This window comes from Orbicella franksi, chromosome 4, assembly GCF_964199315.1.
Source record: "Orbicella franksi chromosome 4, jaOrbFran1.1, whole genome shotgun sequence".
NCBI classification, from domain to species: Eukaryota; Metazoa; Cnidaria; class Anthozoa; order Scleractinia; family Merulinidae; genus Orbicella; species Orbicella franksi.
This window is the reverse complement of record NC_138148.1, coordinates 29,532,301-29,549,865: the sequence shown is the minus strand read 5'-3', so window position 1 is coordinate 29,549,865 and position 17,565 is coordinate 29,532,301. Positions and strand designations below refer to the sequence as shown.

Below are 17,565 nucleotides of genomic sequence, written 5' to 3'. Positions count from 1 at the left end.
CATTTCTTTTCTTTTCTTTTGTTTTTCTTATGTTTTTCGCAGGTAGCTGCTCGAAGTTTCGGCATTCCATTGTCTAAAATCCACATTTCTGAAACAAGCACTAACACAGTTGCAAACACATCTCCGACAGCAGCGTCAGCCTCATCTGATCTCAACGGCATGGCTGTCAAAGTAAGGCACTTAGTGCATAGGCCATTCTCGGTTTTGGTCTGGAACTAGCTTGCAACTGAGGCTAATGTAGGGAGTCTTTTCAGATGTAAATGACGTTTATCTCTTTTTATATATTGATTTCCCTTCGCATGAGCCTCCATTGCAAGCTAGTTGCAGTCCATCATCGAGAATACGAGTATGGCCGATAGCGTGCAGCCATATTGATGTTCCAACAGAATGAGACAGCGGCTATGTTGGTGCACCAAACCAATCCTGTGGGAGTTGAACTCTTTTCTTATGTTAACACTTTCTTTTGTTCCAATGAATGTGCCTGGCTTCTGGCTCTATGATCTATTGGAAATTTATGAGATAATTTGAATCGAATCGCCACCACAGTAAAACTTTTTCTCTAGAGAAAACAAATCATTCCAGCTTACTTTTGTGAAACTTCGTGAAATGATTAAGGAGCCTTTTGGCAGTTGTTCCCGTCAATTAACTATGGTTAGATGCATAATTGTAGTTATGTATGGAAAACTACGACTTTTTCCTCGCATAGTATAGCTCACTTCAACACAAATAAATATGAACATGTGACGCACGGCGGGAGTATATGTCGAGTGTAGTCAAAGTGTAGCATATCTTGTGTGTATCTAGGCTCGATTATCAGCCGCTGTTCGGGAAAAGAGCCCGCGCTCCACGTAGACTGGACTCGAGGGTGCGGCAGAAATCGAGCCTATATATCTCGACTGTATCAAACACAAAAAAGCAGCCTATAGTTACACAGGACCTTCATTTTCCTGTAATCAAAAAGATACCTACTAACGTTGTGTGTTGTATGGTTCGGCAGATTGCCTGCGAGCAAATCCTTGAGCGGTTAAAACCTTATCAAATGGAAAATCCTAAAGGAACGTGGGAGGACTGGGTAAGTTGACAGCATTGCATCGTCACTTAGGTCTCCTGCCTACCTGTTAGTTACTCCGTTGGGTGGTTAATCGGTCACCCAGTCACTCCGACTATTGAGCGGTGCACTCCATCATCTGTGGAGCTGTCTGTCTGTTTGTCTCCGTCTGTCTGTACATGTCTGTCTATGTCTGTGTCTCTCTGTCTACCTGCCTACCAACCGGTCTTGTGTTCCTGTCTGCTTGCCTGCCTGCCTGTCTCTCTGTCTGTCTGTCTATTGGTCATAAGTTCGTCTGTTTGTCGCCTAGTTAATTCTTTCGTCAGGCAGTTACATGAAAAGTCTATTTTATTACATTAACCTTATCAGTTTTCAGTTAATTATTTACTTTTTACTAAGTTTGCCTTCACTAACCACTTTACATTTGTATTACAGATCAATCTGACAGCCAGTTATTTCAAAGAACCAAAGTTGTTTGTGTCAACGGAGTTCCACTACCGTGGCTTGCATCTAAGCGTGAACACGTGACGCCGAAACATGCTCTAATTGGGTGTCAAACGTGGCATGATTGGTCATCAAACATTTGAAGTTTAGCAGACGGTAACGCGAACTTTCACACGAAAAGGTCAGCACACGAAATGGCAGAAAAGTTTGGACATTGAAGACTTCTTCAGAGAAATTGACCCTGACCTGTGTCAATATGCATGCGCCTTTCGCGAAAGTGTTTTTTCTTATGGTATAACCATGAAATATTGGCGGGAGCAAGACTTTCAACGCGAAAGTTCGCGTTACGGTCTGCTAAACTTCAAACGTTTGATGACCAATCATGCCAGCTTTGACACCAAGTAAAGCATGTTTGGCGTCATGTGTTCACGCTACTCTAAAAGAGACTGCGTCAAGGAACTCCACTGAAATAATGAACAACAAGAAAACCATACCATTCAAGAGTATTTTCCATTAATCCTATGATGTGTTGTTTGTTTTTACTAGGTTCGCTCTGCCTACTTTGATCGCGTCAATCTTTCTGCCAATGGATTCTACAGGTAACTAAAGCAGAATACAAATTTGTATAACCAAGATAATGACCTAAGGCCATCATTGTTTTCGTTCTCTTGGGGCCGGGGCCCTAGATTAGGATAGGTATTTTGCAATATCTAGGGTTAACCAGTTGTTTTGTTTGTTTGTTTGTTTTTTTTATTGAAGGTCCGTCAGCTTGTATCAGTTGAATCTTGCATTTGTTGCTAAAAGCAAGCGCAACTCCATTACTGGAAATATTTTACAACAACAATAATGTCCCTGTCTCCCTGTGCCATGAATTAACCAGTTTAAATTTCAGCAAGTGGTTTTACCTTTCTTTCAGAACACCTGACTTAGGATACGACTGGAAAACGAACACTGGCCGAGTGTTTAACTATTTTTGTTTTGGTGCTGCTTGCTCTGAAGTGGAGGTCGACTGCCTCACGGGAGATCACCAGGTATGGACTGGCTGGTCATATTGTTCAACTCCTCTTTCCGCAATCTTTATGGAGGTCTTGACCCAAGACGCCGGACAATAGATTCTTCAGAAACAAATGACTTTGCTCGTTAGCTGACATGACACATTGACATAAGGCTGTGATGATATCTATGGTCATGAGGGCTTGGTCACACTACTGTCACGTCATCGCAAGGACTCGATCTAACGGGAGTGAGTCACATTATTATCACTCCATCTTAAAAGGACATATTGGCATAAGGCTGTTAGGTTATGGTTTTAGGGGCTTGGCCACACACTGTCACGCCATCTTGAGGAAATAGGTCACACTACTGTCACGTCATCTTAAGGACTCGATCCAAGGGGAGTTTGTCACGTTATTCTCACTCCATCTTAAAGAGCCTGTCTGCTTCATCTTACACCTCAAAACCTTGGCACAAATCTTTCTCTTTAGTCGCTTGGTAGCTTACAGTAGTTTGTTAGATCTGTACTTATTCTTAATTTGTTTAACAGGTTCTTCGTACAGATATTGTGATGGATGTTGGTACCAGTCTTAACCCGGCTATCGACATCGGACAGGTCAGTAGAACTTCTTCATTCCGCGAACTTGCCGCGTCGTAATTATTAATGACAAGTTCTGTCATGTAAGTCTGACCTAACAAACACGAGAGGGCATATAACCACTCTACGAATGCATGGTATACATGATATATTTATTTATTACAATTTAATGGCGAAGATAACATGGAAAATACAAGCAATAAAAGATTAAAATGGCCATAAGGATGGTCAGCAAAAGTTCCCATACTAGGCAGACCACCTGATAAAAGAAAAAAAAAAAGGGGGGGGGGGGAATTCTAAAACAGCTTAATTAAATTAAACATTTCTTGAAATTAAATAATCCCTTACTCCCCTCTTAAAACCAGAGACGCTAGAAGCATGATGAATTGACATTAGAAGCATATTCCACATATCGACAATCCTATTAAAATAGTTACACTTAAAAATATCTGTCCTAGCATAAAGCTTCTTCAGTGTCAGATCGTCCCTACCCCTCAAGGGGTATCTTTCAAAATGTGAATAAAATTCAATAAAGGCGGATGTATCTATTTTAATATACCCATGAAGGACTCTGTAAAAAACAACACATCAAACAAGAAACTCCTGTCCTCCAACGATAACAAATTTAGTTTTTCGTTATATGTTTGGTATATGACTCCATTTTTTAGCAAAGGCAAAGACTGACACTTTCAATTGATTATTTTGTTACTGAGTATTCCGTTTAAATTTGCGCTCTTTCAGGTCGAAGGCGGTTTTGTGCAAGGACTGGGTCTGTTCACCCTGGAAGAAGTTCGATACTCTCAGAGCGGCTCTCTGTGGACGATGGGGCCTGGGGCATATAAGATTCCCGGATTTGCAGACATACCAGCGGAGTTTTACGTTCATCTTCTGCGCAGTGCACCGAACGAGAAAGCTGTTTACTCTTCAAAAGTATGAATGATGCTCGTGACGATTCTCTTTCTGAGCATGCGACAAAGCCTTTAGACAACAACAACAACAAGAGCCCAGTAAAAGAGAATCTTTGTTTACAATATTTGTCTCATTAGCATAAGCGATACAGTTTCTGATGGAGCTACAAAAACATTAGTTCTGAATATTGAAAGGGCACAGCATGATAAACTGTCCCAAGGAATTTGAGCCCGATGTATTGAATACTTTTTGTGCGACGCGGGTTCAAAAACTCAAAATTTTACGAATAAGGTACGAGTCCATTAGCGCTTTTACCACCTACAAATTGTACAGTTTTTGAACGCCAATTTCTTCTCGAATATTACACCCAAAGAGCCAAACATTTCACCTTTTACTAAGTTTCACAAGCTCTTTAAATGTTTTTAGCCAGTTCGTGTTTAGCCTTCTCTACACAAAGTCGTATGTTATTGAGGAAAATGTAAACGGCGTCAGCAAAGATTCGCCGATTACATCACATCTAAAGCCTTCCCCTTTCTTTTGTTTACGTCGAGATGTTTTTTACTCTTTTTGTCATTAAAGGTTGATTTATTTGTACTTTCAGGCTGTAGGAGAACCTCCGTTGTTCCTGGCTTCCTCCGTGTTTTACGCCATCAAGGATGCTGTCATGGCTGCCAGGTAAAATTGCGTGATTTGTGGCGATAATCGGATCACTACCGAGTGACTCGCAGTTATCATGTGATGACGATTGCGTGACTTACGACAGTCATCAGATGACGTCCGTACACCCGATGACTATTGCGTGACCTTTGGCAGTCAGTGCGTGTTGCGTGACCTAGTGCTGGCTATCATATGACCGGCTATAGATCTTTTTCACGTGACGTCATCACTTTCTAAAGTCCAAAACGAAAGAGCCACCAAAGTTTTTGTCCTCATCAGGCACAAGAGGCGGTACATTTATATCTGTTTACAATTTTACAGCTCAATAGCGTGCTTCGTTTGGAATCGAGAGCATTTTGAATTTCAGGGTTATTGAGGTGCGTGACACAAGGCTATGATCGAGTTTGTCGAAAAATATACACTTATCCCATGATTTTGAGCCTTTTTAGAAGTTAAAGCATTGGGAAAAGTGCTTATGTTAATGCTTGTTTGATCAATACTGATAATCAGTCGCCTAGATAGCCAAAGTAAGTTCCACATGTTTACACTATTTTCCGGCCGCCATATTGGTGTACCACGGAGGTACACCAAAATGGCGTTTTCATACTGGGCTCTGTAAATGTCGGCGAAACATTTCGACGAATATCTGAAGTTTGGGGAAACGCGCAGGCCTAAAACTTGGAGAAGTAGCTTATTTAGTTATCTTCTATAACATCATAATTTCATAGCTTTTTTCACTGGATGGTTTTCGATTTATTTTTTTATTGCGTGACAGTGAAAACGATCTATTGCTTGACTCATACAATCATCAAATGACTTGTAGGCAGGTGCCTAATGCCGGTAACTATGTTGTAGGATAGTGCAACGTATGCTTTCATTACGATTTCCCGCGCGTTTTGTCGCTAATATTTCTAACTTTCAAGCCTTCATTTTGTTAATTAATCAATTTTGTTAATTAATCAATATTTATTTCTCATTACAGACGTGAGTCAGGTGTTGAAGGGATCTTCAGACTGGACAGTCCTGCCACCAGTGAGCGCATTAGAATGGCTTGTGTCGACCAGTTTACTAAACAGGTGTGAGAGACCAGCTCTATTGAACAGCAATGGAAATTGAGCTATATAAATAAAGTGTTGTGATTATTATAATTCTGGTTTCCGAATTCCAATCAGCGCAACATACACTCAAATTTGTCTTAACAGCCAATCAGATTGGAGCGTTGGTATCAGCAAATGGTACCATAGCTCAGCCAATCAGATTGCAACGTTTGTTGTAGTATACTAGTTGACTGCTACGAATTTTGTTCATTAATTGTGGAGACTCCTCCTTAATAACTTTGTTTTTTTCGTTCACAGTTCACACCTCTAGCAGATCCATCAGTGAAAGACTTTAACGTGTACCCATGAGACACTGCGAGGTTATGATTCGAGACATGTAGTGGTTAAGACGACAAATGGTGCCACTATTTCGTATAAGTGATTAATAATCGGTTTATAATGATGATTTTTGGAATGTCATAATATACAGCCCGGTCTCTTGGCGTATGTGAAATTTTTAAAACCTACTTTTGCTTCCCCATCCACCCGACCCTATTCATACTCAATTCACGCGACTTTCAGTCGCTTCACTCCTTTCTAGTTCCCAACTCGGGATTTGTCAGGAACGATGCTGATAAGCTTAACAGAGACGTACTTTTGTACTAACTATTTTTATCGCGTTATTTTGTGAGGAAAGAATGGGGAAGCGGGGGAGGGTATTGCACTTATTATGCATGAGAGTCTTATATTTCTCGATACGTTCCGAATAATAAATATCACTATCACCCAACTAGAGAACTAATGCAAATCGTGCATTTTAATTGGCTACGCTACTAGAGGACTATTAGTAATAGTCCCAGCTCGAGTAGCGAAATTGGCGCACTTGAGCGTGATGCTTTCTTTCGTGTTATTTCGAAGTAAATATTTCTTCAACTTGCATTTGCTAACTTTATTATTGCCTTTTCTGTCCGACTAGTTGGGTGATACTAAAACAATTAAACCCTTCGCCCTCGAGAGCCACGGGTCAATAGCCCTTGAGGGCTACGGGTGTAATTATTAAATAATAATTCAGTTGTGCAAAATGGACGGTATTTGTAATTGTTTCTAGAGTGTAAGTTGACAGAGACGTAATTTACATCGAAAATCGATCGTTTCGGATCAAGATATCTGATGTAATGCAACTGCATTGGTATGATTATTTAATATATCTATAGACTGTTCACAGTCCCCTATTTTCCCATGAGATCGTAGATGTCGATCGGTGAGTTCGATGGGCCGCCATCTTGGTCTCTTGATGCGAGCGAAACTGGGGAGAGTACAAAATGCCCGTGGGTAGTGGCGGTGGGGTTAATAGCGTGGGGTTGTCGGGGCGGACTTAGTAAACCTTCAAAATGTTTCGAAATTCACAACACAGTAACATGTATTCATATCATCATCCCTGATTTGACAGGTTTTTTCTCAGGGAAGGAGATTGTTAATTGATTTGATTAACGGAGGCGCCAAACTAGCGGCCGCACCCCTTGAACACGAGACAGAGTGAAACTGTTACAGTCTCTTTATTTTTTCCGCCAGCCGTGCCCTCCACCACCCCTACCCGCGGGCATTTTGTACTCTCTCAAGTTTCGCTCGCATCAAGAGATCAAGATGGCAGCTCGTCGAGCTCAACGATCGACATCTACGATGTCACGAAAAAATAGGGGACTGTGAACAGTCTAATAGATCTAATTTTCTTAAATTTTCTTAATATATACTTGCACAATGTCAGAACGGTCGTTATATTTTTTATTGATAAACAGGTGACTAATGACGATTAAAATCTTAATTCTCATCTGAATATATGTGGATATTAAGAATTGAAAAACTGATCACTGCGGGGAGTGGGGGGGCATTATTAAAAATCAGTTTGATTTGTATGCGATTATTTCACGAGAACAGGGATTTGAAATATCATAGGGAATTTTCGCAGAATTAAATTCTCTTAACTAGTTCTAAAGTAATCGTAAGTGGACGAGAAAAGAGAATTTGTATGTGGATATGACGTCTTAAACAAGAAGTTCTGGGATAAAGGGGTTAAGCCTAGTCATTCAATCAACTGGAGTGTAAACAGCGTGGAAACCAGCCAAGTATTTGAAACACAACCGGTTTTAGTTTATCTGTTTCGGGGATCTTGATAGCGATTGTCTGGAAAAAGTCAATCAAATCCATCCCATTTGATAGCGATTAAAAATGTTGATTAACCAATCCAAACGAAAACGGTCTTTAGCCAATAGAAACGATTAAAAGCCCAACCAACTAAAAACTAAACCGGTTGATTCTAGCAACATGAAACCTTGTGATAATTTTTCTTTTCTTTTTTGTTATAAACAGTTACTGTTATGGCTACTGACAGGCTAATCTTGAAGCAAGTTTAGTTTGTAGTGTACTTGAGTCCTAATAGGTGACTCGTGCTAAAAAGTTACGAAGTGTTGATTTTGACTAGCCAGCCCCTTTTACCGAGGAACAAATTGTTTAAAATATTTTGTTGATCTTGCAAGACATGGTGTATAAAAATTGTTCGATATTGATGATGAAATAAATTTGAAGTGATGATGTGTTGCGACTTCGTCTGTTAGTGGAGTATGTAGAATTTTTTCGTTACATCTAGGGCGCTTTCCATTCAACTGAAAATTTCTAAAAGGGGACAAATGGTAAATGTAAAAGAAAATGTAAATCTTATTTATAGTGGTCATGCACTTAGCTATACAAGCACTAAGCTTAGCTAGTTTACAGGCATGCCACTGAAACAAAGGAAACAAATGTCTCAAACACTTCACAAAGTTAAAAATCCTAACTGGCAGGAGGCAGACCAGTTGGCTATTTACAAAGCGTGACCAAGGATTTGAACTCGGGACTACCGAGAAACAAATCCCGCTAGTGGCAGGGTGGAGGCCTTGAACCTGGGACCTCCGGATTACAATACCAGCGCCCTAAACCACTCGGCCACGCTGCTTCCAGGGTAAGGAATTTTCCTTGGGAAATTTTCCGGAAGATCCGAAAATTGTTGAATTTCCGAAGGGCGAACTTTTCAACCGAAAAATTTTGGAAATTCCAGGAGGAATGGCAATTAGAACGATAATTCCAGGTAAGAAATTTTCGAAAATTTCAGTATTCTTTCCAAGGTTTTCTTCAATTCCGGAAATTGCTGAAAGTGTTGTTCCATTCCTGACTGGAAATTTTCGTAAATTATTAAAAGCCGAAATTTTTCATCAAATGGAAGGCGCCGCTAGTCTTTTTTTTGTGTGTGTGGTGTGGAGTGGACCATATGACATTTTGAGGTGACAGGCGTCATTCTGTTTTTAAGATTAATAATTTTAAACATTCGAATACTTTATAGGTCTTTATACTGGCGGGAAAGGCAAGGCTGCTTGGAGCATGGTTCGTGCGGAGTCATGGGATCGCCTCGTGGATCCACAGCTACTTTGACAACGTTATTCACGAAATTTATCGTCAATAACAGGACAGACCCATGAAAATCGTTAAAAATCACTGATGTAGACAATTTTCCTCAGTTTGGTGTCTAGCATACGAAACGTCAAGTTCAGTATTTATAAAAAGCGACGGAGTACAATTTTCGTTTCTTTCCGTTTCGTTGACCTCGGGTCGTTTGGTTTCGCAAAAGGATGCGCGGTCACTCAGCATTAGTAGTTACCAATCTCCACGATCCCTGGCACTTCAAGATGGCGACCTCCGTACAGTTTAATTTCGGTCTCGTCTCATGTGCTGGAAGTCTGCTGACAGTCGGAGAGTGCTTTTAAGGTACGAAGATCTTGGTTTTCGAAATTTATTTTATTATTGTGATAGTCATGTCAGACTGCATATATTGTACACGTATTCGTTATTTTCTTCATTCTTCTACTAGTAGGGCTACTAGTAGTAGTAATCAAAGATTTCGAGAGTGCGTTCGACGGCGTCACTTCAATATATCTCTGACCTTAAATGATTTCACTAGTCGACTTTCAACATCTGTCTATTGTCAAAATCAACATTTTTCATCAACAACCGAGGTTTTACAGACAGATAGATCATAATGTCAAAGTCCATGCTAGTGACGAGGTCCCTTGTAAACTACGATTTGTTGATACGTTGCGTGACGGCGCCAGTTTTCGTAGACTCACAAGTTTAATAGAACTAAAATCTTCTAATTTCCTGCTATTTTCGCATTAATTGGTAGTTTTTAAGGGTAAAAGCTAATTTGTAAAGGTACATTTTGTCAGTTACATTATTCTAAGCAGGAAGCACAAATATAAGCCAACATTTGCAGTCACATACTCGTTTATTATAAACAAACTCTGTGCGACTGATTCGGATATTTTCCTTGACGAGTAAAAGTAGAGAGTATTTACATTGTCGTTCCTTTGTTCAGGTTAACTCTTATGGATCTTGCCTTCAGAGTACTTTTCCACCGATTCCAAACAATATTCGACCAGGTAAACACTGAACTATCTGTCGCAACTGGAAATAATCAACAAATGCAATCAAACTACAGCCAATGAAATATAACTGTTCCCACAGTTAACATCCCAAAGCTAAGGCGACTCAAAGTCGTGTTCGTGAACACATAAAATAAATAATTGTCCTGGTCATGTCACAAAAGCACATCATCTCGCATCCTAATGAAACAAGCCATGTTTGCGTTGATTTGCACGGCACAGAATCATAACTGCAAACGAGCGAATAATTGAGAAATTTAAAACTGACTCGTAAGCAGATGCTTTGCGATGATGTCATTTATTTTTGGCCCTGTGGCATTCTGCAGGGTGGCCGATTTGTGTCCCAAGATGTATCGCTCCATCCTTTGTCCCAAAAAATCTCACTCTAGTCTGTATTAGGACTGCGTTCTTTTTTTGTCAAACGCAATAGACTTAAGGAAAATTACTGTTAATTAAAAATATCTGCTCGGTTAAATCATAGGTAAGAGAGAGGAGTAGTATTGAAGCTGGGCAAACTTCAAAGGAACGAAAAAGAAACCAATATTTTTGTTGGAAGATCCGTGACTGTGTACAACCTTTCATTTGGGCTCATACGCTATATGATATGCGTAACTGAAGAGTTTCTATTATGTAGTTCCTTGGACTGAGGTACAAAGCCTCTGAGTTTTTAGCACTGTCAAGACAAAAAGGGAGCGAAAAATTCAACAAAGAAGTTTTTCATAAGAATTCCCTATATTTGTAACATATTGTACTTGGTCCAGGGTGTATTCCGCTAGACTTTGACGCTAACCAAGACTTTAAATTCCATGCCACGCACCTGGCAAGTGACCAAAGTCCCACAACTCAGAATGCTATTCAACACCACCCCAATGGAGCCTACGGCCAGCCATATTCCCAATCTCTCTCCCTCTAATTGGCGTGCTCAAATAATCCCAATTTCTTTGTATTATGTTCACTGGGAAACTTTGGACTCAATGGATTGTGTAAGATGCCTGTTATTGGCCTGGATACAGTATTCAATATGGGGAATAAATAGAAGTTAAGAAGCCGTAGTTATCATGCCAAGTCACCTTAGGTAGTTAAGCGTTTATACACCAGCACCAGCACACTGTTATACACCAAAAACTCCCAAAAACTACAATACATGCTATAGAAACCATTCCTGTGTCATTCCTCTGAATGATTCTACATAGGAACCCTTTAGTTGATGGTTTTTTGTTCTAATAACCTGTCTGGACCTGCTGGTGGTGATTTGGAATTGATAAACTGATAATTGAAGAGCCATATGCATATCCGCCCTATGTCCAATTTTAGGCCTTTTTTTCTTTTTTTCTGCCTCTGATTTGCTTCAATCTCTGTAAATTGACTTAAAATTATATTTTAAAAAGCGACCTGGACTTTTTTCACTCGTTTAAGGAAATCTCCCCTGGTCAAGATAGCTTTCTCTCAAGCAAAGATGGTGGCATCTTATGGCAATACGATACATGAATGTAGCTTCTGTTTACAGTGTTCAAAGATCAAATCCCTCAGAATCTTAGCTGTCTTCTCATAAGTCTAAGGAAAATAGGAAATGGAGTAGGAATCTGGGAAACAGGTTGTTCACATCGGTTATTGTAATGTGAAACACGACACGTGCGTCAAAGGAAATACCATCAAACAGAAAAGAGATATTATGGTCTAGTAGGTCACACCTTTGTTTTTGTTTTCATATGAGGGTTTGGCTATAATATTTTATTTGGAGCATATCGAAACAAAGGAAATCTCTGTGAAACTACTTATAATAAGATATTTAAACATAACTTTCAGGAACACAACTTGGGGTATTTAAGGTGGCTGAACACAGTTTTTGATACCTGTGTTTCATTTGCCTTTTTCTCTAAAACCCTTGATCTTTCGGTCGCCAAAAATGGCACCAAGCAAGTTAACAACACAAACTTTGGTTTTTTCATGGTTAAGCTGACATATGTGCCATTGCCATGGCAACATGACTAAACATAAACAGGCCTTTAAAATCGGTTTTGTTTATTTGTAGAAAATCTAGTCATTAGATTTTCTTTATAATTTGCCTGCAACAAGCTTGTAATGATTCCCACAAGTTAACACCATTTTGCTAATAATTTAACAGAAAGATCTTTAATTATCCCTTGTTGAAGGTTGACTGGAATATCTAAAATTTCCTTTGTTAAAATTCAGTTATTTTTAATACTCCAGTTACTTATTTCCTAAAGTATTTTCATGCCAAATTTCGTGAAATTCTGATGAGTGGTTCTCGAGAAATAGGCGTATTTCTGAGAGTGCAATTTTTCATTCAATTGCACTTTTTTTACCTACTACGCATGCGCTGCATTTAACTGGGTTCTTTCGGTAACAAAGAAAAAGCTGAGAATTGCTGGGTTCTTTGCATCGTTACCTTTTCTAACATATCTTTGTAATAAAAGACTAAAGCCATCACTACACTGCGTTAAATGTAGAGAAAAATAGCACAGATGCTGTGGGTGTTGAGTAAATAAAATGATCGCTCTATTGACGGCATGTTTGTTTTTTTGCAATCTTTGTGCATGCGCTGAATTGCATCAGCAAAAGCGCACGCAAAAATTGTGTTCGGCCACCTTAAAGCAATAGCATTTTGCTTCACCATGTGCAGTATCAGTAATTTCAATGGCATTGAAAATGACGGATGCTGTCTTCGGTCTTCTCTAATAGTGCCCTTTTAAAGTACCTTGCATGCCTGCCTGGTGATTTAAGGCATAATAAAGTCTTGATAAACCCGTAAGTCATTAACACGTTTTAAGGAAGCGTTGACTGCCATCTTTTGCCGCTCCTGAGTTGAAGAGACCCTCACCAGCATGCTTCATGATTACATTCAATGGACGTCTTGTGGCCTGGTAAACAGGAGTTTTTTTTGAAGTTATTGTCACAGCGAGTCCCACAGATAATGGCCAAGAAGCGATCAATTTTAACAGTGACTTTATTTCAAATCAGCATGACTTGTAATGTGTCGAACTTCAGGGATCATGGGACAGAACCCTAACCTCAAGAGCTTTGTAAAATCAACATTTCGTTCTTCCTTAAGTGAAATGGGCATCTCTTCTGTCACATGTTCTTGTGAAATCAAAATTTCACTGTTTCTTAAGTGAAAAACACATCTCTGCGGTCGCAGGCTGACGTGAAGTCAACATCTTATTGTTCTTTAAGTGAAATCAACATCTCACAGCTTTCATGTTGATGTGAAATCGACATTTTACCGTTTCTCAAGGAAAAAAAGCATCTTTGAGGTCACCCATTGACGTGAAACCAACATGTTAGTGTTTTTTTCAGTGAAATCAACATCTCTGAGCTTTCTTGTTGACATGAAATCAACATTTTATTCTTTTTCTGAAATGAGCAACGCTGTGGTTACACATTCTCATGAAATTAACATTTTACAGTTTTTTTCCTTGTGAAATCAACATTTTATTGTTCTGTACGTGAAATGAACATCTCTACGGTCAGGTATTCTCATGAAATAAACATTTTATTTTATTTAAGTGAAAAAAGCATCTTTGAAGTTGCCTGTTGATGTGAAATCAACATTTTGCCATATTTTGGAGTGAAGACAAAATTATTGCCCTCAAAACTTAAAGTGAGGCAAACTGTTTTGTTTTGTTGTGCCACAGAAACTTGCTTTGAGCTTTTTTCTGGCAATCCAGAGTGAAAAAAGCAAAATACAGTTGAACCTGTATATAACGGTCCTGCATTAAGTGGTCACTCTCTATTAAGAGGCCAGTTTTCAGGCCACCGATTTTTCACTTATGCAAACGCTGTATTTGTTACCTAATTAGGCGTGCACCTCTATTAAGCGGCTGCAGCCACCCCATAGCAATCCTATGTTTGTCTTTCTTTGTCATTTTTACCTGTATTAAGCAGCCACCCTTGAGCAGAAACTAAGCAACGTGTCATTTTATGTGGTATTTTATTATGTTTACATTGTAAAATGCAATCCATTGTCACTATAAACTAATACAGATATGGATTTTGCTGTGAACTGTAAGTCATAGAAATTCAGTACTGTATACTGTAGAAGAGTAGAGGACAATTTATTGCACAGTACTTTTACAATTTTACATGTACATATATTTTTCCATTAAGTTACAAGTTGGCACTGAACTTTGTTTGAAGTATTGATTACCTGAAAGAGTGTTGATTGTCCTATTTTTTCCTTACATGAAATGTTTTTGTATGATACGCCATTAAAATTGACATTAGACCACGCCCAGTGAGTATTTTTAGTGATCCTGTATTAAGCAGCCACCTGTAATAAGTAGCCAGTTCCGAGGGTGGCTGTTATTTACAGGTTCGACTGTATAACCTAAAATTCAGCATTAGCCAGATATGCCTACAGCCTATCAATTGATTCATGTCAACACCATACATATCTTATTTTCATCATTAAATATCAGGCCTTGAATAAGCACTGCCCCACAAGGTAGACATGAGATTCAAATGAATGCCCCTGATGTCTATTGAAAGTCCTTGCACCTGTTAGAAGTCTGACCATGAAGAAAAAGTCACATAATTTTTTAAGGTTTGCTAATCATTTTACAATCTTTTAACTCATTGCTGTCGCATGCCACAATTTAAAGGAGCTGATAACATACTATTCTGTACGAACTTAAGAAAGTTGGCCCATCGTGCTTTAGAGTCCATCGAGTACAAAATTCTAATAGCAACTTGTTTGAAATGTTATTGACTACAGACAAAGTCAGTGACAGTGTTGTCTTATTTTGTTGGTATTCAAGTTAAATCTTACTTTAATTTCATTTAGTTGAGGTATTTATGACACAAATATATAATTGATGCAGTGAATTTTCCAGTAAATATTTATACATAGACTGGATAAACACGGGCACAGTAAGAGCTAAGAACCCAGGCCAAGTGCTCAATACAGAGTCGAAACACACAAGCCACCACATCTCCCGCTCAGTGTCTCTGTAGAATAAGTGATAATTACAATAAATATTTATTGTACCTTATCAGCTTATATAACGAAAAAATCACTTTTCTGGGTACTTTTTAATGATTGTTGGAAAAAGTATTTTGTTTGCACTACTTTATAACTAAATGTATTCATAAGCAGGGCAGGAAAAAAAAAATTCAAATCCACTTGCACAGTGGGCCAGTAGATTTCAGTTTTCACTTTCCCCCACTTAAATATTACTTGCCAACGAAGCAGCCAGTATGGATGTCAGAGGACAATGCGCGCAAAGTATGCTTGGATTCCTAATTAATTTCATGCTTTCAACCTGATGGTTAACTAATCTTGCAATCTTTAGTTTAATAATAATAATAATAATAATAATAATAATGATAATAATAATTACAATGATAGTAATATTAATAATAATAATAATAATAATATTTATACAGGGGGCGATCTCACATAAAGTGGTTTTCAGAACGGCCCTGTGGAAAATATTATTATTAGTTTTGAAATAGCTTCTGACTGGAAATTGTCATTTATCAAGCTGACATGTTCATTCAGACTCACAAGACTACTGAGGCTAATTTCCACTTGTCCACTGGGCCACTGAACTTTTCTCTGCCCTGATAACACCCTTAGGGCCTGTTATTGTATGGCAGGGGGTCATTTGTCTTCCTTTTTGGGGTGGGTGGGGTGGCTTGAAGGGCTGTTTTGACCTCTTTGGACCACAAAATCCAAAGGCTGTAGTTACATCTCATACATAGAAATTTATAGGTGACTCTATTATCAGTGATACTGATAATGAAAACAGAAGTGATATCTTCCTTTGTTTCAATATGCGTTCATTTTAAATCGTACATTAAAATGTTGTTGCTTTCAACACAGGTAGGAAGAAAACTGCAAGGAACCTTTTGTTAGACTCACAAGAACTACCAAGTAACAATGCATACAATGTATGGAACGAGGGCTCTGTCCATGTTTATAAGCCTGCATCCCCTGCGACATGGTCGTTTTCTGACTCAAGTGTTCCCTTCACGAGCATTTAAAGAGTCTAGAAACTTGTCCCAAACTTCGTGGTCATCTCCCAAGATTCTAAAACAAAGTGAACCAAGAGAGTTTGGCAGCTACTTTATAAGACCATCAGTTGTTAACTTTTCTTCTCAACCGCGCCCATCTGAAGATGATATTAAAATCAACAAGGAAATATTGTCACTTAAAACAGTCATAGAACAATTTGAGTTGTTTGAGAGTATCAAGAGTTCAGTAAGCATTGTGAATAGAGCAACCATGCTTTATAACATTGCCAAGATCACTGGAAGAAACGGAAACCAGAGACGAGTTTTGAAACAAGAAAAAGGCAAGTCAAGGGAAGCTTTAAACAGCGCATACCTGGAATTACTGGACAGTATCTCCAAAGACATTACCAAATGCCTGCCCTGGGATCTTGCAAATGTGATGTGGGCTTTAGGAAAACTTGAAGAGAAAAATCACGAGCTAGTTCAAGTTTGTGAGAGAGCTATTCTGTCTCGTGGTATCACAGCCTTTGGCGATGTAGGTATTTGCCAGATTGTGAATGGATGCATACACCTGGACTTGACAGCCTCGGAAATATCTTTCGCGTTACAAGAATCCATTTGTAACGGTCAGTTGAAAATATCTAACTTTAACAATCAGTTACTTGCTGCAATGTTGTTGTTGTTTGCCAAGTCAGATCGCTGTGCTGTTCATGGAGTCTTTCACATTTTGTTGGAAGAAATTCTATCAAGAGACTTCTTGTTAATGGCAAGTGGTGACCTTGCTCTCTTTGTGTGGTCCTTTGCAAAGAAGGAGTTGAAGGCAGACACGTTGTTTGACAGAGTGGAAGAAGAGATTCTAAGGCGTGGAACAGCTAACTTGGAAAGACGCGGTCTTGTCCAGATACTTTGGGCATTCAGCAAGGCTAAAAAAGGAGGCAAGCAGCTTTTCGATATCATGGACAATGAACTTGCCTCAAGTGGGGTAGAGGGATTTAACAATTCTGCACTATCACAAATTGTTTGGTCCTTTGCAACGAGAGATGTGACAAATGCCAAAGTATTTTATCTTGTTAGGGATGAGGTTTTCACCCGTGATGTCTGCATATTTCAGGTGCATCAGCTTGTTCTTATCCTGTACTCGTTTGTTTTTGCTCGAAGACAGGACAACAGGCTAGTTGAGGAAATTGAAAGTGAGTTGCTGACAAGAGATGTGGCGCAATTTGACAATGGTCATTTATGTCAAGTGGTTTGGTCTCTTGGAAGGGCAAGAAAATGGGACAGTAAAATGTTTGATGTGATTGAACAAATCGTATTTCAGCGTGGTTTGCACCAGTTTCCAAAGTCACAAAAGTTCATGCTTCTGCGAGGATACGTGGAAGCAAAAAGGCTGACTGAACGGTTGTACGAAGGTCTGCAGGTTTCTTTCTTAAAGAG

General features: G+C 39.0%; 2 protein-coding genes across 3 annotated transcripts in view; both read left to right on the top strand.

The window, feature by feature from the left end:
* The window catches only part of LOC145485102 (xanthine dehydrogenase/oxidase-like), a 32,662-nt gene extending 25,602 nt beyond the window's left edge, over window positions 1–7,060 (top strand). For both annotated transcript variants that reach the window (XM_081463752.1, XM_081463753.1), the window contains 9 exons: window positions 43–171; window positions 998–1,072; window positions 2,039–2,091; window positions 2,409–2,523; window positions 3,036–3,101; window positions 3,825–4,013; window positions 4,594–4,667; window positions 5,632–5,725; window positions 6,005–7,060. In XM_081463752.1, coding sequence (XP_081319878.1) covers window positions 43–171; window positions 998–1,072; window positions 2,039–2,091; window positions 2,409–2,523; window positions 3,036–3,101; window positions 3,825–4,013; window positions 4,594–4,667; window positions 5,632–5,725; window positions 6,005–6,055 — 846 coding nt within the window. In that variant the 3' untranslated portion in view covers window positions 6,056–7,060. The remainder of the gene's footprint in view (window positions 1–42; window positions 172–997; window positions 1,073–2,038; window positions 2,092–2,408; window positions 2,524–3,035; window positions 3,102–3,824; window positions 4,014–4,593; window positions 4,668–5,631; window positions 5,726–6,004) is intronic.
* Window positions 7,061–9,076: 2,016 nt separating this feature from the next.
* The window catches only part of LOC145483830 (uncharacterized), a 9,460-nt gene continuing 971 nt past the window's right edge, over window positions 9,077–17,565 (top strand). Inside the window, exons 1-2 of the mRNA XM_081462374.1 lie at window positions 9,077–9,481; window positions 16,001–17,565. The exon at window positions 16,001–17,565 is cut by the window's right edge and continues 971 nt beyond it. Coding sequence (XP_081318500.1) covers window positions 16,058–17,565 — 1,508 coding nt within the window. The 5' untranslated portion in view covers window positions 9,077–9,481; window positions 16,001–16,057. The remainder of the gene's footprint in view (window positions 9,482–16,000) is intronic.